We start from the raw sequence: 22,084 nt of genomic DNA on the forward strand, positions 1-22,084 counted from the left end.
ACACACGTGCATGGTTAAATTTGAATTTGGACAGATATATTTACAATAAAAACACCTTCAAAAGGTTGGTCGATTTCACATTTTATGTTATCTACAGAAGGTGTGAATTATCCTTCATGAATACATCACTTTAGATCTAAAATCGACCAAGGAATGACGACACACGGGCAATTCTAAAACAACATCTTTTGCACAGAGTTCAATGGGATTTGAAAAGTAAAGTGGCAGTTGAAACTCTAGTGATAACACTTTTACGGTGCATGATGGGGCTTCCTTAAATCATCCTCTGCTTCAGTACTGAACAATTCTGATTTTGGAATCTACTAGTTTATGGACCATGAAAGCCCGAGTAAAAAAAATGACTATGTACTTTAGACTTTGATTCAGACTTTGTCCCTAATTCACACTGTCAATCATACTTGTTTATCAATCCAATTTAACTGCAAGCACTAAGCATGCAAGTACAAGACATGCTATAGAATTAAACTCTCACAGCAACACAAAGCGCCGCAAATTCCACAGATAGTTGTGTATGATTTAGTTAATGAGAATAGCACGTGCCTGGAGGCTTTAAACCATAACTAGATCTGGGCGACCAATCACATGCCAGATCCATTTAAAGATGCATTATATCATGGCCAATTTTAGTCAACTGTGTTAAGCATGTTAACTTCAATCCAAAGTACATGTAAGCTAACAAACAGAGCGAGTGTGGTGACTGAAAAGATCAGATGTAGTGGTCTATCAATTGTACACAAATCAATGCAAATCTAGAGTTTTATGCTTAAATATGATACCCAGAATATGCAGAATGGGCAAGTGGACTACAGAGAAGTCTAAACTTGGTAGGGTGATAGAGTAGGCCTATGATCACCATGTGTTCTACATGTATAGTTTTGTCCTGCTGTTTGCATATTTATGGATATTATGACTTCAATTGCCTATTATTTATATTTACAAACACTTGTTATTTGCACACCTTTGTTTGTGGGTCACCTTAATCACAAACCGCAAAATTCTAGTTGTCATTATGTAAAATTGTTGGTCTAAACCTGCATAACTCCAGGGTATAAAGCAGATTGATCTCTGTGTTAACACAAACTCGCTGTACATATATAACATATCATCAAAACTGCTAAGTAATTACATGAGAAGTACTGGCACATTTTCCACCATATTCATGCAAACTTTAATTCCAGATTTCTGACTGCTTGATCACATCACGTGTTATTTGTATTAATTAAATATTAATGACCTTTTGCACAATCATACTTTTTCCACTGAAATGCATTTTGTTAAACTGCAAGCTTAAAATCAGCCAAAACGTTTCAGGTTTAATGTCAATAGTATTTTAATAGACATCCCCATAGTCCATTTGCCCATTGTGTATACTACATCTTTGGCTATTACATTTTAACATAAACCTCAGAAGTCTGATTTGTATTAATTGCACATTTGATAGATTGACCACATCAGATCTTTTCAGTCACAATATATTTCTTCTGTTGAAAGCTCCCAGATGCATTGCTTACTTTGGACTGGGGTTAAAATGCCTAATGTGTGCATAATATGGAAAGTTGTCTGATTTTCTGGACTACTGTAATTGGATATTTAGTCACTTCTAGTTTAATGTTTATTCATTTCTAAAGGTGAAAACCTCATCTGATGAGACACAGGAAGAACTTGCTGCTATATGTTCAGCATCAGATGTTAACCAGGCAACGATTCTCCAATGGACAGAGGAAGTTGTGAAAGTTGCAAAAGGTATGTTTTATAATAAAGTCATGTGAAACTTTATACTACCGGTCTATACACTGACCAAGTTGTGATTGTATATTCATATTTGCCCTTCAAAAATCAATGTGTGCTTTGTTTGCTATTGACCCAATAAACTCGGGTCATGCAGTTTTAAAAGACAACATCATGTATTTCCATCTCTATAGCTGGTATGTGCAATCAGTTTAGCATACAGGGTCATGCCAGTTAGACAACATACTAGATATAATTAGGAAATATTTAAAATGTTGCTGAACATTTTCATAACGACTGTAATAAATACAAAATTCAAAGATGTGTAGTCTAATTAAAATGTTTCAATATCAGTCTGTAGGAAATCTGTCAGATTTTTTTATCAACATGTGATGTTGTTATGACATCCTTCTGTTTACAACATATGCTCAGGAATGCAGTTTCAAGTAGTTTCTCCTTAAGAAGATCTTCAAGATAAATGGCGATTTATTTGAGCAATAAAAAAAAAAATGAAAGTGAACAATTATGGTATTTTCCATTATTTTATTCATAAGTTATGACCTAAAATTGTTCAATTCGTTATAACAATTTCTATAACATACCATGGAAACAATAATTTTCTCTTTAATTTAGAGTCTGTGTACAGTGGTCCTATTTTACATTATGCATAATTTTATTTCATACCACAAAAAACATTAAGAAAATATTTTCTATCTGTGCTACGATCAATGGCAGCAAAGGCTCAAGAGTGGAATGTCACTGTTGCGACAAAAGATATGAAACCCATAGTTAAATTGCAAGTTCATACACCAAACATGTCAAATGGATGTCCCCCTGGTTCCCTTGAAAGTATGGTTTAAAAGGAAGTTGTAAATATAGGTTAACCCAGAACCAACTGTACTCCTAGAACACTAGGGGGGTGGTGCAATAATTATGTGTTCCCCGGTCTGGAGAATTATAGGGGAAAGATTTTTGGCAGGCCAAAAGGGGGAGGCGAGCATTTTTGGCAGGTTGAAGGGGGGGGTCAAGTGATTTTTGGCAGGTCGAAAGGGGGGCAAGCGCTTTTTTGCACAGATATTTTGGGCACCATTTCTATTTTACGCCCTAAAAAGGTGTAGGAAAACGTAGGAACACATTCAAATATGCAAATTTCCTGCTCGGTTTTTAAGGTTTTAAATTCGGGTTCCCCAAAATCTTGCATGTGTAAGGGGGGGGCAAAGAATTTTTTCACGTCAAAGGAGGGGGGCAAAGGTTTTTTGGCACGTCAAAAGGGGGGCAAAGATTTTTTGGCATGGCCAAAGGGGGGGGGGCAAGCGATTTTGGCAGACCATTTTGTAAATTCACCACCCCGGGGGTACACATAATTATTGCACAGCCCCCAACCCTAATCCTAATCAAACACCTAAACTCTAACCACAACCCCAACCCAACACCTCAATTTTGCTATAAGTAGAATGCGAAATACTGCGCCATTTTATTTGTACGTAACTCGAAGGAGGGATGGGGGTAAAAAGTTACGTACGCTTTGTATGTAAATGAAAATGGCGAAAATTATGGGTGGCCCCTAAGGACGAGGAAGGAGTCCCCATCAAGAAAGCTCTTAGTAACTGCTGCTATCCTTCTTATTGAAAAAATCAAAGAGCAGATAGATGCCCTTTAACAGAAGAAGGCAAAAAGGAAGAATGAAACCACTTAGTCAAATGGCCTTGATATCTCGTATGTAGTGGGAATAAATAGACCCTCATACATGTAGACCATGTTCTTGAAAAAGACCACATCATTGACTGGGTGGATGTTACGATTTTAGGCAATGAGCCAGATAAATACAATACCAAGGTCATTTTGATTATCAGTGTTGAGCAGGCTGTGATTACCAAGTTAGTATTTATAAGGAGGGGTGCGACAACGCTTACATGTTTAGATATGTAAAATTTTGACATGAAATCAACAATGTCCTATAATTTACTCCACTTATAAAGCTTTAAGGTCTTTCTGCAGTATATTGGTCAGTAAAGGTGGAAATGGTCATATAGCAATTATATTTTCTAAATCTTAATGACCAGAGGAATTGATTTAAAAAATTTGAGCAATTTTGAATATCAACCCCTATGTGAAACATTTATCTTGTAATTGTGGGATCGATCCAAGGTGCCAAATGGGCATCCATCAAATTTTTCTATGAAACTACACCAAGCAAAAATATGATAGTCAGTACCCAGGTTTTGTACTAGACCAGCATTGTCTTTGTAAGGGGGGTCATGTGGAGTTAACCCCCAAATGAGTTGGTTTGAGAACTCAATCTCCCTCAAAATCAATAAGCATCCCTTTAGAACCACCCATCGAGTCTCAAGTATCGAGTCTCAAGTATATCAGAACTACAGTCCCAAGTACAGGGCAATAAAAATGGAAAAACAAAAAGTATATCAGAACTTAAGCAATGTGAAATCTTTGTGCTTTTTCAACAGATACACACTTCTTGCGAGGTAAGAAGAAAGAAAGCAGTTTACTCCAGGAGTATTTCATCTTAGAGCAAGAAATAAAATCTGCTGAGACTTTAAAGGACTTCACCGAGAAATCAAGTGAAGGATTGAGTGCTGTTCTTGGCCAACATGAAATTTTCAAGACAGCCCAGACGCAAATTCTCGCAAAAGATGCAAAAGCGAAGAGAAAGGAGCACCTGCTGAAAACGCTCGGAGGAAACCACAAGAAGCTGCTGGAACAGGGCAAGGAAGCAGCAGTAACAGCTGTATGCCATCGCCTGCAAGTTGATATTGAGTTGACTTCCAACTCATACAACCAAAGGAAAGAGGCCATGAAAGATTTAACAGGTAAGTTTCGGAAGTATTATACAGATGTTCTGTTGTAAAGTCAACTATAATTACTTATCTCTATAAATTGTTCCTTTTACAAGTATTTAAATTAAGCAAACATTTACATGTTCAATTTCAAATTGTTTTTAGTCATATAGATGCAGCATAAATGAAGGATGTATACTTCAATAATCAGAGTTCAAATATTTATAGATAGCCTATAGCCTAGGAAACATATTATGCAATCTCTGTGTCCATTTGCTGTGCAGTATATTATGTCTTGGCAGAGTGGTACATAGTTGGTTAAAGTCAGTGTTTGGTTTTTGCCATCAAAATACTATTTTTGTCAACAACATGGCAAGAACCTGTGTTTGCCTGGTGTAAATCAGCCAAAATGGCAAAAACTCATATTATACTCAGTCAAATATTAAAAAAGTAACACACAAGGCTCATAAACAGTAATACAAAAGTTTTGAAGAATCATTCAAGATATTTGTTTTGTCTCAAGTCTTTAAAATAGAAATGTTTTGAATTTAATATGACATATTTCAGTTAAGGGGGGTCGATCTTTTGTGCGTAATTATAGAGGGCCAGGGGATTCACTCTATCATTAAAAAAAATATGTTAAGAAATCAAAGAGCCCTAGGAATAAAAATTGTAGTGTAATTCACGCCAGATACAATTTCTTTTAATGACAAAAATGAATTTTTGTAATCGATCAAAAACCAAACGTTTTATACAAATGTTGAATTTAGCCTGAATCCATAAATATGGCACCTCTCGCCCTTTTTCAGGTCAAGGCTGTTTTTACCATTATGCAGCGAATCATTGTTGAAGCTATTTCACATACATGTCTAAAACACTCTGGAGAAAGAATTTTGCCATATACTGCTGAAATATCTTTTGTTGATTTCAATGATAATGTCTTAACGTCAGAAATTTTAAGGTCACATTTCTAAAATCAAAACAAAACATTGCGACGCAGATATTCCCCGACTTATGCAATTTCATCATCGTATCAGTGTCTTTATTATTTGTTTAAGCCTTTTTCCTAATGTTCGTGCTATTTATACATAAAACGGCCAATCTATTTTTACAAAATGCGTCATTTTAATGTAAACAAAAGGCTAAAGATAGCATTATGAGATTTATCTTTTATTATTACACTCTACCGTTCATCTGCCTCCGTGGCAGAGCGGTAAAGACCGGGACTGATAATCAAAGACACGTGGAATCGTTGGTTCGAGTCCCTTTAAGCCTGTGGGAACTTTTTTTTCTTCAAAATTCATGATCGCATTCCGAAATGAGTCACTTGTCGCTAAATCATGTATCGTATCCTTAAGTAAGCAATGAACACCTATCGTTTTAATTTCATAATGTATATTACCTATAATTACAAAATCTGGCCCGAATTGGATAGCAACACTTGCACATCAGACATATCAAATTGCACTTTTAATACAAGGGATGTCATTCTGATATCAACTAATGTTGACAAATTTTATGGCAAATAATTAAAATTTGATATTTTCTGAGCATTTAACATCCTCAAAGTCAGGCGGTGGATGACATGATCGCGCCGGCAACTCGTGAAACCACCCGGCCGTATGGCATTTTCCATATACTCGTTAGTTTTGTGGGGTTCATTATCGAACCCCAACGGTTTTAGCTTGTATTTATATTATTTATCAACATAGGCCTATTTGTTTGTGATATTTCAAGCGTTTTAAAATTTCAAAATAATCCCATTCAATTACACGGTTCATTCATTCATTCATTCATATTTATTTGGCAAAAAGCGACATAAAATTGAACAATGAAACATACAAAAAATTACCACATTGAAAAGCTGCACACCAAAAAGACACCAAAATGCCGAATTGCCAGTATGACCCATAAAGTCTAGCTTTCTGTGTAGACTTAATTCCAATGGGGTCCCACAAAAAGAACAAAAAGATTTACTGAAAATCTACTGAATTTAGGGACTGCACGTCATACACCACCTGCTCAAAGTAAACTTTATAAATCTAATGATATGTACTTAAATCTAGAACTACTGAGCCATATTTTGTTACACAGACTAAAGGGGGTGGGGTTGCAGCCCCCTTGCAATTCTAAACATCTCATACTGTTATATTTGGTACCGATGTACATAAAATGTGTATTATATAACAAATTTCAAAAAATCAAATTATTTGATATCAGAAGGACATTCCTTGTATTCAAAGTTCAATTCGATATGTGCTTTCAGGTCCCACAAAAATATGTGAAATCATCGCTATCTGAGCCCTTATAGATATTGAATCGGATAGCAGCATTAATTATGTGTCTTGAGATGAAAGAAAAAGGTCAAAATTTTCAATTGGTGGACGGCTATTCCTCCCAGCTACATACACTATAAGTACATTAGATTTATAAAATTAACTTTGAGGACTATGAAATATCAAAAGTATAAATTTACTTAGGAGCAAAATTTTGCTCAACCATTTTTTAATTGATAAGTATTTGCACTATTTACCACCTCAATACCACCCCTCTAGCGGCGGCCCTGTTGGCAACCAAAAGCTGATTTTTGAGGTATACTTTCATTCACTGAACAATTTTGTCTAATATTTCAATAATTTTTCTGCCCTTTTTTTCTTTAATAATTCTTCTTGCCACCCCTTTTTCCGCCACCCCTACTTTTTTGCCAGCCCTGCTTTTTGCCCAGGGGCTCACACCTCAAAGCCCCCCAAAAATGCACATGGAATTAGTCGCAAGTCGCTAAATTGTTTTTAGCAAAAAATATTAGCAAAAACGATGTATAAATTATTTGGTTTTATATTGTTTGCAGCCATTGATAACCAGATGTCCGATTTTGATGGGGTTTGCATCAGTAAAACAAATACTATCCATGGTATTTTAAGGGAAATAGGGTCACTATTTTTCCCTCGGTTGTGGTTACAGACCTAGCCAGTACCTCGGGATAAATAATTTCCCTTCAAACCATAATACTATTTGTATTCTATGATCTACAATGTACATGGGGTGTAACAAATGACTGCACTATACAAGAAGAAAAAATTAAATTCATACCGCATTTGATTTTCAAGCTCCCATGGGATATGAGAAAAACTTGATCTTTTGGGGACTTAACTATCTTAAGGCCAGTGTAATGGGAGAGAACATGGACCTTTTCGAGCATCATTATTTCTGAATCCCCCCCCCCTTCTGATTGCTCTAGATCCGCCACTGCTCCAAAACACACACAATGTTAAAAAATGTCTTCAAAAATAATATTATAAAAATACCCCTTTGGCAATGTTTTGGACCCCTTCAGAAGAAAAAATCACGATTGAAAGGGTCCAAAAAATTTGAAAATACCCCTTCAGCAAAATGCTAAAAAGAAAACGCTGGTTATGAGGCCCAAAAAGGTTCCATAATTCCAGGTTTAAGACCACCATTAACATGATGACAATCATTTTCTGCCCCGATTATAACATATTCGCCATTTACCATATTTGTTCATTTCAGAAACCTGCAAACAGCGAACAAAATTCAGAATAAAAAATGAGAATGAGAAAAAAAGAGTTGCTGTTGCCATTGAGAAGCGGCATCAAGTGATGAAACTGATACATGATGACCCAGATTATCCTGATGTTGATGAAGTATTGAAAGGGCAGTTTCCATGGCATAAGACTGGAGGTAATTTCCTTGTTCTTAAGGCTCTTGTGCACAATTAGTGTAATCTTTTTATTTTATTAATTCAATTGTGTTGAGCATTTAGTCAGACAATCATCCTGATTTCGTACACATGGAAAGGGTGAAAAATTGAAATAATTAAATTGCCCCATGGAGCACTGTGCTGTAATTTTGTTCTGTTAATAGAACATAAATATAATTTTGACGGTGTTTTTGCTATGCCGATGAATCTCCAAGAAATTTGTTTGTAGTCTCAGGTTTCACTAGGGACACATTTTCTCTGAAAAATATATGATCGGTTGAAAAATCAGTCAACATGTATTTTGACTGCTATAGTTATTCTGAAATTGGTCAATGGAAATGTTTTGATCACAGTTGCATTATACATCCAAGGTACTCATTGCTTTTATTTTTTTCCTGTTTAGGCGACATATGTTGGGCCACCAAGAAGAGGGCTGCTGACCTCCTAAAATACCACCAGCGACTGATGGAGGAAGAGAACTTTCTTCTAAAGGAGATGAAGAATTTCCTTCATTTCTATTTGAAAATTCAAGCAAACCTTGAGAAGGAAATTGAGGAATTGCAGCTCGACCTCACCAACAATGTAAGCCCAATAATGGTAAATTTAGATTTATTCACTACTTAGATTTACACATACTGATGCTAAATGTTCATGGAGACAATATAACTAGTTGTAATTATGATTATAGGTAAAATAGTTGATTCTTGATCATAAGAGTCAATTTATATTTACGTCAAGCGTACTACACAAAGACTGCATGTTAATGGCGCAAACACAGCTTTTGAGAATTGACCAATCACGGTCTCCAATATGGTCTTTTATTAAGCAAGGTCAGTGTTTTGGTCATGTGATACAGAAGGCACATCATTTCATGATTGAGAATTGGACATTTGCCTATAGGACTGGTTATGATTTAAAATTGCTACTAATTTCAAACTATATGGCCCTATCCATGCAACTTGGACACAAGCCTTGTCCATGCAACTTGGACACACATACTGTCCATGCAACTTGGACACAAGTCCTGTTAATCCAACTCGGACACAAGTCTTGTCCATGCAACATGGACACAAGTCATGTCCATGTAACTTGGACACAAGTCCTGTCCATGCAACCTGGACACAAATGTTGTCCATGCAACCTGGACACAAGTCCTGTCCATACAACTTGGATACAAGTCCTATTCATGCAACTTGGATACACATCCTGACCATGCAACTTAGACACAAGTCCTGTCCATGCAACTTGGACACAAGTCCTGTCCATAACTTGGACACAAGTCCTGTCCATGCAACTTGGATACAAGTCCTGTCCATGCAACATAGACACAAGTTCTGTCCATACAACTTGGACACAAGTCCTGTCCATGCAATTTGGACACAAGTCCTGTGCATGCAACATACATGTACATGTAGACACAAGTCCTGTCCATGCAACTTGGATACAAGTCATGTCCATGCAACATAGACACGAGTCCTGTCCATACAACTTGGATACAAGTCCTATTCGTGCAACTTGGATACACATCCTGACCATGCAACTTAGACACAAGTCCTGTCCATGCAACTTGGACACAAGTCCTGTCCATGCAACTTGGACGCAAGTCATGTCCATTCAACTTAGACACAAGTCCTGTCCATGCAACATAGACACAAGTCCTGTCCATGCAACTTGGACACAAGTCCTGTCCATGCAACTTTGACACAAGTCCTGTCCATTCAACCTGGACACAAGTCATGTCCATGCAACATAGACACAAGTCCTGTCCGTGCAACTTGGACACAAGTCATGTCCATGTAACTTGGACACAAGTCCTGTCCATGCAACTTGGACACAAGTCCTGTCCATGCAACATAGGTACAAGTCCTGTCCATGCAACTTGGACACAAGTCATGTCCATGCAACATAGACACAAGTCCTGTCCATGCAACTTGGACACAAGTCATGTCCATGTAACTTGGACACAAGTCCTGTCCATGCAACTTGGACACAAGTCCTGTCCATGCAACATAGGTACAAGTCCTGTCCATGCAACTTGGACACAAGTCCTGTCCATGCAACTTGGACACAAGTCATGTCCATGTAACTTGGACACAAGTCCTGTCCATGCAACTTGGACACAAGCCTTGTCCATGTAATTTGGCACAAGTCCTGTCCATGACACAAGTCTTGTCCATGCAACTTGGACACAAGTCCTGTCCATGCAACTTGGACACAAGTCCTGTCCATGCAACTTGGACACAAGTCCTGTCCATGCAACTTGGACGGACACAAGTCCCGTCCATGCAACTTGGACACAAGTCCCGTCCATACAGCTTGGAAGAGGTGAAGCATCCTGATAGTAGCAGGGTTCCTTTTTAGCAAAACCTTATTTAGGTGATGTTCTTATAATATTAGCATATGTTTACATTGTACAAAATTGCTATACAAGCTGAAATTTGTGTAGCAGGTTGTACAAAATGGGGAGCATTTTGCTCCATGACACCAGTTAAATCAAACCCTAGCTAGTACCTGGGAATATGCCCATGACCACAAATTAATTAACATCCTCTCATGATCGAGAATCAAATATTTTGCTACCAAAGCTGCATTATGGGAACTGTCATGTAATGGCGGTGTTTAAGGTCAAAGGTCATTGGAGGTTAAACAGGATGAAAATACAAAATCTGAGTTCACATGAACCGTTCATATCCAATTGTAACAATTATTATGTTTTGATGAATCCAAGTGTGTGAAATTATTGGATCCAACACATAATAATGATAAAATTGGATGCTTTACGCCCAATATTTATTGGTCTCGCTATGATTTTTAAAATACTGGACTCGACTACGTCTCGTCCAATATTTTAAAACTCATAGCCCGACCAATAAATATGGACTCAAACAATCCAATTTTATATCAAACTTGAGCCAAAGCTGCATTATGGGAACCTTTATGTAATGGTGGTGTTCAATTGCAAGGTCCCATACTGAGGTCAAAGGTCATTGGAGGTCAACTTGTAAAATTGGGTGGAAGTGAAAATATTTTTTTATATATAACATCCTATATCAATCTAAACAAAGACAATAGCCTGCATAGATTGATAGATATTTATATAGCGCTTGATGCCGTAAACCCGGGGCCGTAAACAGCCTCAAAGTGCTATACATTTTTTCCACCGTCATTAGAATATGATGGAACCACATTTGCTGCTTGCGAATGGTGCGGTGTTCATGAGAACAACGTTCGTGACTACCCCTAACAGCTTCCCATTACACCTGGGTGGGGTGAAGCAAGCGAGGCAAACTGCCCGTGAGGGCCAACACGGTGGTGGGATGGGAAGTTGGACCCACGCAAGTCGAGCAAACTCCCAGATTATGAGTCCCAAGGCCTGTGCCACTGTGTCCTCGTAACAAATTTGCAAACTGTGCATATTGTTTGACATGATACTATTACTTCTACAAAATGAAGACATCGGTCAGCCAGTATCAAGGCTATTCTAAATGTTTTAAATATTTGCTTCATGTATCCATCGCCCTTATTATTTGCAGGAATCTGAACATCATAAACAGGCAAGTGGCAATGTGGACATGCAATTTGAAGATTCTGCAGGAACAAGTGAAAAAGAAGAGGTAAATGATTTAAATAAATCTAGAATGGCCTCATAAATAAAATCATAATTTTGTCCGATTGCATTATGCAGTTCATTCCAAGTTTGTGTATCTCATTAAATTTAGTCCACATTATCTATTAAAATCCGACGGTGTTATGTCATTCACGCTTTCACTGAAGATGAATAACAGTTTGTCCAGGAAAACTTTGATTTCTGCAATTGGAAGCTCTGCAACTTTAATTCTTTAGGTTGTGCAAATATACTTTACAAGAACATTTGAGCCAGAAATGACAATGATCACGTGCTTACAGCTTTAAATGTGATTTTTTGATACCATGCAACATTAATTTTGAAGTAGTAAAAGCTTTAAACTTTACATTACAATTTCTTGGAAATATTCCGAAAACATTAATGTGTGTGAGAAATTTCTTTATGTAGTAATTCTTTATGCAACATTTATATCAACATTAACGAAAAAAGATATTTACGAATACCGAGCATCATCTTACATGCAAGCTTTCATTTTCAATATCATGCAGGTTTTCAACTTTGAACAAAATTAAATGTTTTGCAAGAAACAGATTGTTTCAAAAGAACGAAAAGGATTTCATAGAACATAATATGAAGCCCATTGATAGTTTAACCACTAGTGCGCATTGTGTTGAATTATCTTTCTTTCAAGCTTGGAATGAAGTGAATTGACACATGTGTTATGTAATCGCTCATTTCTTCATGATCAGTCAACCGATTCTAGTAATATTGGCGTATAGGATGCAAAATAAGATGGGCTACAGGCTGATGTTTAGATTTTTGGAGTCTAAAGTCCAAATTCATTTGACCGTTAATTATTTCTGTGACACCATGGACGTAGCTTATCATGATGCACTACATATCAGTAATAACATGTTTGATTTTCACATATCTTTCCTTTTATTTTTGTGTATAATTACAGAAAACACACCGCTATACTATTGATGAAGGTACCAAGACAAGCTCCACCATCAAAGGGCTTATTGCCTTGAAGCGACAGGGTCTAGCAGAAGCTAGACGCCAGATAAACAATGCCTTGAAGTGCTTCCAGAAAGCAACTAAGAGTAATGGTTGGAGAGATATGGTTTTTGATGAGGTGGAAGTAGTTAATGCAGATGCAGACGAACATGAAGATGATGCAGAGGATGGTCAGGAGAAAGATATTTTGGATATTGTCACTTTAAACCATTAATGTGAACTTTACTCTTTGGATAAAGCTGAAGTATGGGAACATTTATAAAATTTCCGAAATTCAATTTTAAGCATTTTAAGTTCTACATATATTTAGCTTTCTCAGATTTTTTAGATTTTAAAAATTAGACGTTTCTAGTAGAAGTAAAAATGGTGAATTCCAAGTTTTATCTATTTTGAAAATCTGTAAAATTACTTTTTAAATTTACAGCCCAAAGTTATTTGGAAAATGTTATGCAGTATACTTGCTGTGTCCTGTTCTTACTTCTACTATAAATAGTCGATATCTATCGTTTATTCATGATGTTACGAAGCAATCCTTGTATGGAATAAAGGGATTGCTACGCTTGAGTGACCTTAAACTATTTTTTCTTTGGCGGCAGTTTTGAAGAAAATTATTGCGGTGTGTGAGTTTCATCATTTGAAATGCCGGCAGAGATGGATTTTTCATAAAAGTATAGAGAAGGTTCGTCCTTAATGTCACAGCATGCATTTATGTCCACAGCATACGGGCAAACCCACAGCTACGTAAAAATTTACTGCGAATGATCCTTGAGGGAAGTTATATCCTCAGTAATAATGAAATTTTTGGGTAAAAATTGTGGTAAAAATCACATAAAAAGTATGTTTTCAACCTAAATATCTGATGTCATTTTAAAATGTTTCACTTAATCCCATATCAAGAATATTTAGCATTGTAAGCTCTACATCTGTGCCAAATTTGGTGTATTTCCTATAAAAGAATGTAGGATTTCTCCAATATATTGCACAGTGCGGCTGGACGATGGTGGATCCATGTGTCATGATGCCTTTGCACTGTAAATTACACACATGCATTTTTCGTCCATTTTCAGTAACAGCAATGTCACGTCAAAACAAATCAAGCTATTCCCATGAAAGTCACAGAATAAGTAGGAGACATGTGTGGCATTGTATTGCACTTAATAAGATTAGATACACTGTTGACTATATATATTTGAGATTTTGTTCAAACATTCTGGGTCACCCTGTATCAGAGGAAGCTTAGTTTCCAGTATGGTCATTTTTACAGTTAATGGTGTAATTTTTTATTTCTGGCCCCCAGACCAGTCAGTGTTGTTAATTTACCGGTAAATTAAAAATGGTAAAATAAGTAAATTATAAAAAAGAGTTAAAATGAACGATAAAATTTTTAATTCTTTTCATAGAGCTACATAGATACTGGGCCACAGTCCTGTTTAGTAGAGTATACCTTTCCAGATGAAAATTAGCTTCATGAATAAAGCTGAAGTTGTAAGAAGTGAAACAAAAGTCATGTTAACTCATGTAGTATTTACGTACATTTTTAGAAAGTGTTTCAATGTTTTCTCTAATAACAATACATGGATACAGAGCCTGTTTAGCTACTCGACACTGGACTATACCACCTGAGAAAACTACATTCAGTATTTATACAATCACATGCATGTTTTCATCATTTTCGTGGTAGAACATTAATACTAGGAATTTCAATTGAATGAACACAGCTTTCCAAAGCTTGTATTCGATCCAACCCTGACCGTATTTCAAACTGCAACGCGAACCCACAACCTTGGATACAATACTAAACCAATCCCGAGTTACGGACACACAGTTGCACAAGCTGGCGTACATCACATAGTGTACGCAAACAAATTGTCACACTGTCACTATGTCGGGCAGCCACTTGGGCTGTGTTAATTCAATTGAAATGTCCGCTCATGATTGATGGTAATGAACCCGGTCCTTCATATTTGGTTCTGGTTAAAAGTAAACTTGTCAAATGTCATACTTCCAGGATGCTAACTTCAACTTATGTAGAATGATGATGTTTTGCCCAAAATACACAGGGAACACTTTGGCAAAACAGAGACAAAGAGCATTTATATTCTGAATGATGTGAAATCAAAATCTTCGGTCACAAGTTCACTCATATTTGTGACCAAAAATATGGGACATTTTACCTTGAGTTGTTCAGTTCCTTAAAATATTTATAAAATATAGAAAGCTTGTGAGATAGTCAAGCCATGATCAACCCCTCAAAATTTGGCTTTCAGTGCTTTCATAATTTCATTTAGCCAGGTTTAAATTATAAGATTTAATATGTGAAAGTTTTGAGGTGTTATTGTTTTATTTCTTTTGTACATGTATATGAGTGTAAATGCAATAAAGGTACTTGCACGTCACAAGAACATGCTGATCAGCTGAATGAATACACAGTATATAGTACAGTATATGGGCGATTCTGAGGGGTATCAAAAGTTTTAGAAATCGCCCAGAAGTGAAAGAGCTATATCAATGAAATTTTGTCAGTGCAATCACTGGTCCTTATGTACACTATGGTGCAAAAATGGTCTCATAAGTATGTTTACCTTTTTTTTACAGGAGCTAGATGTCACTACCTGCCAATGTAACCGCATAACTAGCAAAATGGAGAAAATTGAGGCATGCAGCATGATTAAGTTCCATTTTAAGGGTTACAGTGCCCAGAAAATCTGTGATGAAATAAAAATTCCTTTTCCAAAAAGCGATAGTGACATATCACAATCACCACCGAAGATAACTTTCATTTCATCATCAATTTTCTAGGCACTGCAACCCTTCAAAAGCAGGATCTTAGTAGTGCTGCTTGCCTTAATTTTCTCAATCTTGCAGTTTATGCGCAGTAACTGGGGCTGCAGGTTATTGGCATCTAGTGCCACCTGTAAAAAAGTAAACATACCTATGAGACCATTTTTGGACCATAATGTACATAAGTACCAGTGATTGCAATGACAAAATTTCATTGATATAGCTCTTTCACTTCTGGGCGATTTCTAAAACCTTTTGATACCCCCCTGTTATACTAGGTAGCAGGGGTCTACAAAATCATTATTTCAAGTAAGTTGTGCAAATATTGGCATCTACTATAAAACAAACAAACAATAAAAAACAATATTATTAGAAGTTTTAATTTAAAAAAAATCCTTTTTTTCATAATTTACTTATTTTACCCTATTTTATCACGGTAAATTAAGGTGGCGGTAAATTACCGGTAATTTACCATGTTAATTAACCGGTAATTTACCAACTCACAACACTGCCCCAGACATATGTGGGGCTTATGTTATCATCCAAATGCTTGCCTGTTTGTTTGTTTGGCTGGCTGGCTGTCCGGGCGGAAGCAAATCATTAATCCACTCTGCAGCTCCAACACAATAACCGATCCGATCAACTTCAAACTTGATATGGTGATAGGATATGGTGGCCTGATGTGCTGTATAGTTGTCATGTTATTTGCATATTTATGAATATTAATGAGCTGATTTGCATATTTTATGTACAGTTTCATTAATCCAATCTGCAATTAAATGCATAAACCAATCAATTCAAACTTGGTTTGGAGATTGGATATGCTGGCCTGATGTGCTGTATAATTTTATGTCATGGTATTTTTTAATATAAATGAGCTGTTTTGCATATGTGACCTGCTCTGACAAAACCCGCATAAGTTGCACTCGGCCATTTCGAGATACAGTGAATGAAAGTTGGGAAAGGGGTGAAAAACCTTTCTGATTTTGTTTTCAGTTTTTATTATTTTTTAATTCCTTTATATGTTTACTTTAACTCAGCATTGAAAACAAAATATTCTTTTACGGCTAAAGCACCCAAATCTAGCATTTTTTGAGCCAAGCCAAGTCCTTAACATGTCATTTTGCAACTTTAAAGTCATTTTTCTTGCATTTGCCTTTTCTTTATGTGTCGCTTCCCCCCCCCCCCGTCCCATTGAAAGACCATAGAATGAGGACCACATGTCCCAGAAACATAAAAGCTGAAGACCTATACTAAATGATGACATCAAAAATTCAATTTTCAAAATTAGTGACTTATTTCTGGTTTTGTGGGAGTGCGTCACATATTGTGCATACATTTTCATTAATCCACTCTGCAACTTAAGGGCTGGGGTATGAACGTTTGGACAGTATTTTACTTTATAAATCTGATGATTTATACTTAGTGTATGTAGGTGGGATGAAAAGCCGACGATCAATTGAAAATTTTGACCTTTCGTATTGAAGATATGGATTTTTTCCCAAAACACCAACAAAAATTAGGTCTTTTTGGGAAAAAAATCCATATCTTCAATACGAAAGGTCAAAATTTTCAATTTTCAATTTGAATCGGCTAGTTGTGAAATGAGGATCTCAAAGAATCTCATTGTTTCTTGCTCGCAATCCGTGTACAATAATTTGGACAAAAACATGCTGAGCACTGGCTGACTGGCTAAGGTGTATACTGGCATCTGTTTTCTGAAAAAAAATTTCAAAATTGCTTCCGAATTGCTAAGGAGGCATTTACATTTAATGCTGTGAAAAAAAAAAAACCGAGACAGAGTTTGCTTTATTTTCATTGTTTTTGGTAATTTTAATGATACTAAGTTTTTGTTGAATTTACCCAAATTGAAAACCTTAGGGGATATTCGTCTACCTCCTCACCGATTTACCTAATCATGAACTTTTTTTACGTCATTTTCATGTAGTTCACATAATTCCGCTTCATTTGATATATTTATAGGTATGTGTATTTTAGATTAGTAGTCTAAATTGTTCTTCGAAAATGATGGAAAAATGCATATTTTACCGAATTAATGATTTGACATTTTACATATTGAGTAATTTTGCGTTTTTCGAAATTCAGCATATTGGACATGCAACTACAATGTACATAATTCACTTATCCATATTTTTCGCTAACCGGTCAAAACTTGGTCCCATCATGGCTGAGCAAAAGAGATTGGGCTCTTTACTTGAAAGGGGTTTTTATGCATATATAAAATTGTAGGTAGCCAGTTATGTTTGACACAACGATTTAACAATGTCATATATTGTTGTGTTTAGTCACAATGGCTCACTATGTTGGAAAAGATGTGGTTTTGAAAAGATGCCGGTTTTAAAAGTTGCACTTAATTTCATTTAACTCGAAAACAATACTCTGACCTGCCATAGAGTACAATTTTCAAAACTGTATATTTTCTTACATACTGAGCCAATGTGACCAAATGCAACAATGTGACAGTGTACATTTAACCAGCTGTGTCAAACAAAATAGTTGTGTCGAACAAAGACATGTTCTGTATTTTGTACGGACAGGGCTCAATTGTATCACCTGTACGATATGCCTTTGATATTTTTCAACAGTTTTTATGCCATAGGAGTTTGTGAATCCATTGAAACAATCTGAAATAATACTTTTTATATCCATCAAGGATTGAGGGATTGAATGGTACACTTGTCTCATATATAAAACTACACAGTAATACCTCTTACAAAATGAGAGGTGTTCTCATAGCTTAAAAAGATAACAGTGTAGGCCTATATCAGAACAGTACCTGTAACATCTATTTCTTGCTGTTGATAGATACTCCAAATTTACACCATTTGTCATGTTAGTTTATCATTTTCATTATATAGAATGTATTTGAAACATTTCTTAAACTTCAATATTGTTTTGCATGAAAAATTTCCATTTTGATTGTAGCTATTATAGTTATTATGATTTTTCAGTGAATTATTAAGTTATAAATTAAGACAGAATGTACCACCTCTGGTGTTCATGAGTAATTTTGTATAATAAGCTGATGTAATTAAAATGTCTCCATTTGGAGATAACTGAACCGAACTGTTACAGAGGTTGTGTGTGAAATAATTGATTGACTCCAAACAAAGGATTTGAACCTGTGTCCTTCACCATAATCATAGCGCAATGCAGTCCATTTAATCAAATTTTGTCATCAACTTATTTGATCGTAGTACATTTGTTATGTGTGTGAGACGGACTGTCATGGTAGATTGCACTCATGTTTCTGTTTAATGCATTTGAGTAGTCCACCATATTTACGGTATGATACGTCATATGCACAACCTCTATGCCAATTTGACAAATGTGCCCATCCACCACAAACTGGTCGTAAAGCGGCATTTTCCATTTTGAGATACCATCAAAAACAGTAATGGATTTCTATGTAAAATATATTAGGAATTTGACCTTTGATGAACCATAACTTCACTTCCATATGTCAGATGAAGGTTATTGAGGTGTCATTTTAAAGCTGAAAGTGCATTCTTTCAAAATCTGCAATAAACAGAAAATGTTCCAGAGTCCACTAACCGACCTTACTACCACTTCGTGGTGGATGGTCACAAATAAACCTAAAACTGGCGATTCATTTTTGCATATTTGTACAAAACCATGCATTAATTTTATAATGTATCCACTGCCTCCTCACAACAACGGACCAAATTACCCCATCTTTACTCGCATAACTATATTCAGAATGTAGGTCTAACCACTTTTCGGTCAGTGTCTGGCCATGATGTGGGAAGTGTGTGTGTGCGAGGTCTTAATCCTAATAATACCCACACACACCAATGTGGAGTAAAACAAATGCTCCATAAAGAAAAATTCAACACAGGATATCAGAATTTGCTGTAAATCGATTGCAGCAATAAAAAGGTCTGCAGGAACTAGTGACAATTGTCCTGTTAAAAAATAAAGGCACATTCACAAATTTTTGGGGTGCGAGAATTGCTGACTGAAACTAGAATGTCCTTTTAACAATTTTAAATTCGGTATGTACAGTAGGGTCATAATTGAATATTATATACCAAATGAAGTTACAACAACGTGTTTGTTCGACAAAAAAGCACAGTATGAAATTACGGGATCTTACAGCTCTTATAAACTCACAGGATATATAGTACGATAGGGTTCTGTGTGAATAATGTGTCATTACAATCTCATACTACAGTATGTTAAGCCTCCAACCCGGGGCCTCCAACATTGAAATTTCTAGTTCTAAATGGTCTCCAATGGCTTTGTTATTTCAAAGTAAGTAACAGTGAATGAAAGTTACTGCTCTAATTGAAAAATAAGGATCTTTGGGTGACAGATGGAACTGAAAAATAAGGTCTTTGGGTGACAGAGCATGTGTTCAAAAAAGCGAACGGATAAAATGATCTCTGGGACAATGAAAGCCGGCGAAAAGGAACCTGAACAGCACGGGAATTGAGGTTTCGTATGCCGGATCTGGGATGAGCCGGGGGATGAGGTTAAAGAGGGTTGGGAGAACCCCCGGAGAAGAACAAAGATTGGCAAAGATTTCAAATAAGTGACACAAGCAAAATCACGATGCTTACTAAGAAGAGGCAGGTCGGAATCCAAGAGAAGGTCCACATGGGGGATGTTCCAAGACTGAAGAATGACATGATAGGCAAATCTTTGAGTAGACTCAAGACGGTTGGTAAGCATGCGCGTATGTTCAGAAGATGTCAAGTAGTACAACCATACTTCAGAATGGGGCGAACCAAGGCCAAAATACAAAGAACGACGGATGCTGAAGGGGGCTGATTGGAAGGATCTATGAATGAAGCCGACGATTTTGCGAGCTTTTTTGCATATGTGATCAATGTGAAGATTCCAGGAAAGCTTGTCAGACAGCCAGACACGAAGAAATTTCGCAGATGACGCGCGTTCAATAGGCAGGCTGTTAAGAGTAAGATTGAGATCCGGAGGAATTGACAGAAAGGTGATTAAATGAGAACCAAGAATGGATGGAATCAATGTCGGATTGGAAATCAAGTCATCTGGAGCAGAGATAGGCTTGAAGAGAGTAGTATCATCTGCATAACTAACAAGTGAACTGTTTAAAGAAAAGGAAGAGAGACACAAGTCATTAACATACCAGAAACAACAGAGGCCCCTGGACAGAGCCCTGGGGAATTCCAGAAAGTACAGGAACAGATTGTGAGTCCACACCACGGATATCAACCAACAGGGACCTGTTGGACAGGTAAGACCTGAACCAAGAGAGGAGTGGACCGGAAATACCAACAGCTCTGAGTTTATGGAGCAGAGGGCTGTGGGGACGCGGTCAAAGGCTTTGGATAGATAAAAAAAGGACCATGGCGATGCTTTTGCGATCCTCACGGTGATTGTACCATTCATAGAGAGCAGTTGATAGTGCATCCGTGGTGGAAGACTTGGGTAAGATACCAACTGTCTTTTAGTGATGATGTTATTGCTGACGAGGTGCTGCAGAACTTGACTATGAATAACCTTTTCCAGAAGCTTACTGCAAATTGGTTGCCATGAGATAGGTCTGTAGTTAGAGGCAGCGTGAGGATCCCCAGACTTGAAAGCAGGGATCACTTGAGACAGTTTCCATGCATCAGGAATCTGGCCATTATGAGACTCAAGTTGAAAATATCAGAAAGGATATAGGCAAGACAGTAACTACAGTGCGTTTCAGCATGAGGCCTGTGATTCCATCAATCCCAGCGGCTAAGGGGTGGATGTCATCGCTGGAACACATTTTTGCTTAAATTAAATGGACTGCACTTCGCAATAACTACGGTGAAGGACACCGGTTCAAATCCTTTGTTTGGAGCCAATCGATAATTTCATGTAGGGCCTCTATTGTAACAATCTGATTGTATCTTTGCATCTATTTTGGTTACCGTTAAGATGATGGGGTCTGGTGGACCATGTCTGTATGTTCTTTTTTCCATTCCACCAGGCCCAAGTAGGCCTACAGGTGAATAAAAATGGAAAAAAAATTATTTCACGACCGGGACCAATTTTGGTTGGTTTCACGTAACCAAAATTATACTATAGCATATACAACCATTTAATGCAACGTCCCGACGTATATTTTTGTGATGTGCCCACTGGGTTGGGTTGGAGATATTCAAGTTTGTCTTTGCTCCAACATTCCCCCCCCCCGACCAGAAAGCTCATGGTACCCCTCATGCCCCTATACTTATGCGTGTACATGGCCCAGGTACATGGTATGCAGGCTCAAATCCTTCAGGGGACCTCCACCCTAGATTCCGGTCATTTGGGTGTTGAGGATTTGCCAAAAATACCGGGATCTTTTTATGGCCTTTCCCCTGACAACTCAAAGAAGAAAATATGCACATTCGGTAAATAATTATAGGCTACCCTACTTTGATTTGAGTAAGAATATTGTAA

General features: G+C 36.9%; 1 protein-coding gene across 1 annotated transcript in view; it reads left to right on the plus strand.

Annotated features, from left to right (window-relative positions):
* LOC140138663 (uncharacterized) overlaps positions 1-15,322 on the plus strand; it is a 42,922-nt gene extending 27,600 nt beyond the window's left edge. The window contains exons 13-18 of the mRNA XM_072160403.1: positions 1,650-1,764; positions 4,215-4,577; positions 8,073-8,243; positions 8,666-8,844; positions 11,796-11,876; positions 12,810-15,322. Of these exons, the coding sequence (XP_072016504.1) occupies positions 1,650-1,764; positions 4,215-4,577; positions 8,073-8,243; positions 8,666-8,844; positions 11,796-11,876; positions 12,810-13,079 (1,179 nt within the window). The 3' untranslated portion in view covers positions 13,080-15,322. The remainder of the gene's footprint in view (positions 1-1,649; positions 1,765-4,214; positions 4,578-8,072; positions 8,244-8,665; positions 8,845-11,795; positions 11,877-12,809) is intronic.
* Positions 15,323-22,084: the final 6,762 nt, after the last annotated feature.

The sequence above is a fragment of the Amphiura filiformis genome, chromosome 18 (genome assembly GCF_039555335.1).
Source record: "Amphiura filiformis chromosome 18, Afil_fr2py, whole genome shotgun sequence".
Lineage (NCBI taxonomy): Eukaryota > Metazoa > Echinodermata > Ophiuroidea > Amphilepidida > Amphiuridae > Amphiura > Amphiura filiformis.